Here is a 7313-nt window from a genome sequence, read left to right on the forward strand (position 1 = left end):
AGCTGCTCAGGAGGCTGAGGCAGGAGAATTGCCTGAACCCAGGAGGCGGAGGTTGCGGTGAGCCGAGATCGCGCCATTGCACTCCAGCCTGGGTAACAAGAGCGAAACTCCGTCTCGGAAAACAAACAAACAAACAAACAAACAAAACCCAGGATATCCAGTTAAATTGGAATTTCAGATAAACAATTTTAAAATATAAGTATGTCTAAAGCCATATTTTGAACATACTTATACCCAAAAAGTATTTGTTTATCTGTAATTCCAATTTTTTTTGTTGTTGAGATGGAGTTTCACTCTTGTTACCCAGGCTGGAGTGCAATGGCGCGATCTTGGCTCACTGCAACCTCCGCCTCCTGGGTTCAAGCAATTCTACTGCCTCAGCCTCCCCAGTAGCTGGGATTACAGGTGTGCGCCACCATGCCCAGCTAATTTTTGTATTTTTAGAAGAGACGGGGTTTCACCATGTTGACCAGGTTGGTCTCAATCTCTTGACCTCGTGATCCACCCGCCTCAGCCTCCCAAAGTGCTGGGATTATAGGCGTGAGCCACCGCGCCTGGCCTATAATTCCAATTTAACTGGTATATTATTCTGTATTTTATCTGGCAACTGGAATGGGGGTAATAGCCCCCAAATCACTTGCTTTGTCAATTCGTCCCTGTCCTACTGTTCTCCAACCCCTAAAGACAGCAGCAGTCCTCAGCTGACTCCCCAAGCTGGGGGCAGGGGGGCTGTTTGGGTCAGGTAGTGCCTCTAACACAGAGCAGGAGGGCAGACAGAGGGTGCTTCAGCTTGGAACTTTCCCAGAAGGCTGGGGTCAGGAAGACATGGCACCTGGCTGAGAGGCTCTGGCTGGATTTACAAAACTCCCTGATGGTAGCATTTCTGTTTCTGGTCTGGGGAGCTGTTGAGTCCCTTGAGCCACCCCCTCCCTGGGGCTCCCCCTGGTGGGCAGCCTCTGGCCCTGCCCTCAGGTGGGCTGGCCCTTTCCAGGGCAGGGGAAAAAGGGGGACCCACCAGACCCGTCCAGAAAATGAGGAGGTACAGCCTGGGAGTTGGGCTCAACCAGGGACTGAGAAAGAGGAACCCCAGCCGGGCAGGACCTGTCCGAGAAGGTCACTGCTGCTCCTGGCAGCCAGTGAAAAGAGGATCCAGAAAAGGAGTGGCTTGTTTCTGGTCTGCACCCAATAAGGAAGGTGTACAGGGGAGGGGCCAGCAGGCCAAGAGCAAACGCTGCCTTTCTGGTGCAGCAGCAGCTCTCCTGGGGAAAGGAGATGTAGACCAGCAGACCCTGAGGCAGGGGAGGGAACCCACTGTGAGCCTGGCACAGGCAGAGGAAGCCTTGCCTTCTTCCTAGTGAGACCCTGGCCCTGGCAGGGAGAAGTCAAGGCTGCCCCTTTCTGGCCTGTGAGGTTGCCCATCTCCAGTTTAAGGAAGAGGGAGGCTGGGCACAGGGATTCACACCTGTATTCCCAGCACTGTGGGAGGCAGAGGCCAGAGAATGGCTTGAGCCCAGGAGTTCAAGACCAGCCTGGGCAGCATAGCAAGACCCCATTTCAATTTAATAAATAAATAAGGAAGAGGGAGGCAGTTGCTGCTCAAAGCACAGGTGGGAAGGCTGGGCCTGGAAGTGTTTCACTGGTGGGGTCCCGGCCAAGGGGGGACAGGCAGAACCCTGGGGCCATCATCTCTGGGAACCCTTTGTGTGCTCATCACCTAGCAACAGGATGCAGCCTCCCCTGGCCCTGGAAGGCCAAGTCACGAAGGCCATCAGGGTGGGCCAGTGCCAGCATGCCCTAAGACGGCTGGGTGCCCCTCGCGGAGGGGAGTGACCGCAGCCACCGCCCATGTGCATCATCTGCTTCGTGAAGGCGCTGGTGCACGTATTCAAGATCTACCTGACCGCCAGCTACACCTACACCTTCCGCGGCTGGCCCGTGGACTTCCGCTGGGATGACATGCGCGCGGCGGGCCGGAGCAGCAGCCACCGGGCGCTGACCTGCGCGGGTGCCGCTGCGGGCGTGTGGCTGCTGCGGGACGCAGCGCTGGGCGGGGAGGCGCCGGGGCGGCCTCCGCGCGGGGCGCGCAGCCAGGCGCAGTGCCTCCTGCAGCAGCTCCGCGAGCTGCCCGGCCAGCTCGCCAGCTACGTTCTGGCCCACTCACTGGGCCGCTGGCTCGTGTACCCTGGCTCCGTGTCCCTGATGACGCGCGCGCTGCTGCCGCTGCTGCAGCAGGGCCAGGAGCGCCTCGTGGAGCGCTACCACGGCAGGCGCGCCAAGCTGGTGGCCTGTGATGGCAACGAGATCGACACCATGTTCATGGACCGCCGCCAGGAGCCGGGCAGCCACGGGCACGGGCTGCGCCTGGTCATCTGCTGCGAGGGCAACGCCGGCTTCTACGAGATGGGCTGCCTGTCTGCGCCGCTCGAGGCCGGCTACTCCGTGCTGGGCTGGAACCACCCTGGCTTCGGCGGCAGCACGGGCGTGCCCTTCCCGCAGCACGACGCCAATGCCATGGACGTGGTGGTCAAGTACGCGCTGCACCGTCTGCGCTTCTCGCCCGCGCACGTGGTGGTCTACGGCTGGTCTGTCGGCGGCTTCACGGCCACCTGGGCCACCATGACCTACCCAGAGCTGGGTGCACTGGTGCTGGACGCCACCTTCGACGACCTCATGCCGCTGGCGCTGAAGGTCATGCCGCACAGCTGGAAGGGGCTGGTGGTGCGCACCGTGCGCGAGCACTTCAACCTCAACGTGGCTGAGCAGCTGTGCTGCTACCCCGGGCCGGTGCTGCTGCTCCGACGCACGCAGGACGACGTGGTCAGCACCTCGGGCCGCCTGCGGCCCCTGCAACCTGGCGACGTGGAAGGCAACCGCGGCAATGAGCTGCTGCTGCGCCTGCTGCAGCAGCGCTATCCCGCCGTGATGGCGGGAGAGGGCCAGGCCGTGGTCACCCGCTGGCTGCGCGCTGGCAGCCTGGCGCAGGAGGCTGCCTTCTATGCACGCTACCGTGTGGACGAGGAGCAGTGCCTGGCGCTGCTGCGCGCCTACCGTGCACGCTGCGAAGAGCAGTTGCAGGGCGAGGAGGCCCAGGGGCCGCACGGACCCGGCTTTCCATGGCTGGTGGGTCAGGGCCTGAGGTCAAGGCGGCGGCGGCAGCTCGCACTGTTCCTGGCTCGGAAGCACCTCAAGAATGTGGCGGCGACTCACTGCAGCCCTCTGGAGCCTGAGGACTTTCAGTTGCCCTGGGGGTTGTGACCTATGTCCCTGTGGGGATCATGCACTGAAACACCTTCCTGGCCTTCCTGGTTCCCCTCCCCAAACCCCCAACCAGTAACCCTGGCCCTGGGGGGCCGCGGCAGGGGGCGAATGGGCGGAACACAGGAACTTGGTGCTCTCCTTGCTTTCCTGGGGCATTCTGACCTTCCCTCTGTTCTTCCTTGCTCCGTCCCCTCCTTTCTGTCTCTTCCTCCCACAAATTCTTTTGGACGCCCCCACTCAGCTCCTAAAGGAAATGCAAAAATTAACCTGACCCAGTTTATGGCAGTCCAGTGTGATGGCTGCCTCTATCACCACAAAAGGATGATGGGAAGAGGGGCTGTGGGGTCACAGGGAGGAGCCCCTCGCCTGGCCTGGGTTACAGCTGGCTCCCAGGAAAACGATACCAGCTGTGCGCTGAAAGCCTGTGCAAGCTGCTCCGTGAAAGGAGGACACGGGCATCACAGGGTTGGAGGCAGGTCTCAGTGGCTGAACATTCCCAGGAGTTTACGCTCTGTAGGGCTCCCTCCCACCTCCAAACTATGGGCTTCCACACCAGGGCATTCACAGATGGACTGCAGACTCACATGGTGGCATGTGAGACTACAGGGGACACTACTGGGTGTCCCCGGGAGCCAGGCCTGGGCTGGACTTTGTTCCTGGCTGAGGGATGCAACACAGAATGAGAGACAAGGCCTCTGCTCACCACCGTCTGTAGTGTCACGTCTCTGCGCTCTGCCCTGAATTGCCTGAAGCAGGCTGTGCTTGTCCCTAGTCCCTGGGCTGGCCTGGTTGGGTTGAGCAAAAATCTTTGGAAAGAAAGGAAGGCAGGAAATGAAGAAAACGTTACTGAGAGCACCAGAGCAGGATAAGGCCACGATGGTGAGAGACTCCGGCCTGTGCGAGAGTACCAGGAAGACACCCGTGGGAGGAGGTGGCCAGGTGAAGGAAGAGGCAGTGGGAGGAGGGTCCAGAACCACCCCTGGAAGGCTGGAAGGCCAGAGTGCAGTCCTGAAACCTCACATCCTCAAGGGCTTGAATACCATTTAAGGCTTTTCTTCCAGGAGCAAATAGAAGCCAAAGGGAAGTTGTGGGACTTGTTCTTTTCGTGGGGCCAGTTGCCTGGTGGTTACATGCCTCTCCTCTGAGATCAGGCATCCTGTTCCAGAGTATCCTGGTAGCACTTGCCGAGTGACCTGGGGCAAGTCACTTTAACCTCAGCTTCCTCATCTGTGGCGTGGGGAGGGCCCAGCGTTGCCTGGGTCGCGGTGAACAGGAAGTGAGACAAGCCCCGGGGTGCACGGCACACTGGCCCGAGCTGCAGGGTCCACGCCCAAGGCTGGCAGAGTAGAGGACTTGAGGAGCCGAGTCACCTCCAGTCAGGTCTCGGCCGCCCGGTGGGCAGCGGCGCCTGCAGGGCGAGGGGCAGAATCGCGGTCTTTTTCAGCGCAATCCGCATACCGTAAAAAGTCCCCATCAAAAGGACAAACTAGCCGGGCGCTGTGGCTCACGCCAGTAAACCTAACACTTTGGGAGTCCGAGGCGGGTGGATCACCTGAGGCCAGGAGTTCGAGACCAGCCTGGCCCACGTGGAGAAACCTCGTCTCTACTAAAAATACGAATATCAGCCGGACGTGTTGGGCGCACCTGTCATCCCAGCTAGTGGGGAGGCTGAGACAGGAGAATCCCTTGAACCTGGGGACGGAGGTTGCAGTGAGCCGAGATCGCACCACTGGACTCCAGCCTGGGCAACAAGGGTGAAACTCCGTCTGGAAAAAAAAAAAAGACAAACTAAAAAACAGAAAATAAATACAGGACTCACGGGGAAAGGCTGACCCCCAAAGTCAAGGGTCGGGCTGGAAAGGATCTCACGGGGTCAGCGTCGGAGCCGCCCGGGCGCGCGAGCCCCGACACTAGTGGGCAGCTGCATCCGCCCCGGAAGGTCCCCTGGGCCCTGCGGTGGCTTTCCACAGCGCCATGTTGGACGGTCCTCCCACTTCCCACCCCGCCGCGCTCCCGCTACCCTGGCCGTTCTACCTGCGCATCTCGCTGGTGGAATCAACCTGGAATGGATTCCCTCCGAACCCCTCCTCCCTTTCCGGCTTCGCCCGCAGTTTCGACCTATCGGGTTGAGTCAGATAAACCGGGACGGGCCAAACAACGTTCTCATTGGACATCACTGGTGGGGCGGGAGGAGGGCGGAGCCCGCGCCCGAGCGGAAGTAGCCGTCGCGTCGCTGATTACGTAACGTTGCGGGGCCGAAGCAGTTCCGCTGGCTAGTGTGTACGCGGCGAGCCAGTCCCGGCGCCGCCCGCTCGGCTCTTACCGACCGCGACAGCGGTCCCGACGCCGCCTGAACATGGACTCCGCCGGCCAAGGTACCTGCGGGGCCCGGCGCCTCCGCCGCAGATGGGCCCCGGCCGCCGGGTGTGCCCCCGCTCACGGGGTCGCGTGTGCGACTCTGGGTCTTCTCAGCCTCTGCCCGCCCACCCCTTGCTGGCCCCCTTCAGCTCCTGGGCCACCGACCTCGAAGCTCACCATGGTGGTCGTGTGCGTCTTTGCCCGCGGCCCAGACCTCTCGCTAGGCTCTCTCCAGCCGCCCTCCCGGTCTTCTCTCGGACCTCTCCGAGGTCTGGTTCCCTGGCAGCTGCTCTTGCTCCCGTATTTGGGTTCCCTCGGTCCAAGCAGGTCTCACTGATGCCGCCCCCCCGCCCCGCCCCGCCCAGTCCTTGCTTGCTCTGCCGCCGCGGGGTCCCTGCGCTCCCCTTGGGTGGCAACTCTGCTCGGAGCTCAGCCTACTTAGGGGGTGCCTCATGGAGAGGGGTGGAGGGAGTCAGGGGCACCCCCAGGATACCATACTTGTTTACAGAACAGTCACCTCCGAGCAGTACGAGATGGCCACTGAGGGATATGGAGCGAACCCAGGAGATTAAAATCTTGAGAAGATGGTACACGTCTGTTTTCCATTTTGGGCTCTAGAGAGGGATGCTAAGTTTCTACGTTGAGGTAACCACACAGGATAAGTTCAGGAAGCTTTTCCACCGTTTAATCTGCAGCTGCATATTAAGTATCATATATGTGTGTGTGTGTATACACACACACACATATATTTGAGAGAGATTCTTGCTCTGTCGTCGGGATGGAGTGCAGTGGCACCATCTTGGCTCACTGGATTCTCCTGCCTCAGCCTCCCAAGTAGCTAGGACCACAGGTACGTGCCACCACGCCCAGCTAATTTTTGTGTTTTTAGTAGAGACAGGGTTTCACTCTTTTGGCCAGGATGGCCTTGATCTCTTAACCTTGTGATCCACCTTAGCCTCCCAAAGTGCTGGGATTGCAGGTGTGAGCCACTGCACTAGGCTCCATATTCAGCATTATAATTCCTGGGTGCCGCTCTGTTCTGCAAGGCATTTATTTATTTATTTAGAGATAGCATCTGCCTCTGTCACCCAGGCTGGAGTGCAGTGGTAGCTCACTGCAATCTTCAACTCCTGGGCTCAAGCGACCTTCCTGCCTCAACCTCCTGAGTAGCTGGGACTATAGGACTACAGGCGCACCATGCCAGGTTAATTGGTCTTTCTACTTTTTTGGCAGGGGGACGACAGAATTTTCGCTCTTGTTGGCCACGCAGGAGTTTAATGGCATGGCCTTGGCTCACTGCAACCTCCATCTCCTGGTTCAAGCTATTCTCCTGCCTCAGCCTCTGGAGTAGCTGGGATTGCAGGCATGCACCACCATGCCCTGCTAACATTTTATTTTTAGTGGAGATCGGGTTTCTCCATGTGGGTCAGGCTGGTCTTGAACTCCTGACCTCAGGTGATCTGCCTGGTTTGGCCTCCCACAGTCCTGGGAATACAGGCGTGAGCCACTGCTCCTGGCCTCATTTATCTTTTTTCAAATAGAAGAGAAAGGCTGGCCGGGCGCGGTGGCTCAAGCCTGTAATCCCACTGTAATCCCAGCACTTTGGGAGGCCGAGGCGGGTGGATCACGAGGTCAAGAGATCGAGACCATCCTGGTCAACATGGTGAAACCCCGTCTCTACTAAAAATACAAAAAAT

At 59.4% G+C, this 7313-nt stretch overlaps 2 protein-coding genes across 8 annotated transcripts in view; both read left to right on the forward strand.

Moving 5' to 3' along the window:
* Positions 1-1841: 1841 nt before the first annotated feature.
* ABHD16B (abhydrolase domain containing 16B) lies at positions 1842-3290 on the forward strand. Its single transcript, XM_017515643.2, has one exon. The coding sequence runs from the start codon at positions 1846-1848 to the stop codon at positions 3253-3255; it is 1410 nt and encodes a 469-aa protein (XP_017371132.1). The 5' UTR covers positions 1842-1845; the 3' UTR covers positions 3256-3290.
* Positions 3291-5469: 2179 nt separating this feature from the next.
* The window catches only part of TPD52L2 (TPD52 like 2), a 21555-nt gene continuing 19711 nt past the window's right edge, over positions 5470-7313 (forward strand). For 3 of the 7 annotated variants that reach the window (XM_037733904.1, XM_017515647.2, XM_017515650.2), the window contains exon 1: positions 5470-5633. In XM_037733904.1, the coding sequence (XP_037589832.1) occupies positions 5615-5633 (19 nt within the window). In that variant the 5' untranslated portion in view covers positions 5470-5614. The remainder of the gene's footprint in view (positions 5634-7313) is intronic. The other 4 variants (XM_037733903.1, XM_017515646.2, XM_017515651.2 and 1 more) reach the window with 2 other exon arrangements.

This window comes from Cebus imitator, unplaced genomic scaffold, assembly GCF_001604975.1.
Source record: "Cebus imitator isolate Cc_AM_T3 unplaced genomic scaffold, Cebus_imitator-1.0 Scaffold555, whole genome shotgun sequence".
Lineage (NCBI taxonomy): Eukaryota > Metazoa > Chordata > Mammalia > Primates > Cebidae > Cebus > Cebus imitator.

Bases quoted from the DNA above. Each gene is read 5' to 3' on its own strand.
- ABHD16B (XM_017515643.2), top strand. From the start codon at position 1,846: ATGTGCATCATCTGCTTCGTGAAGGCGCTGGTGCACGTATTCAAGATC.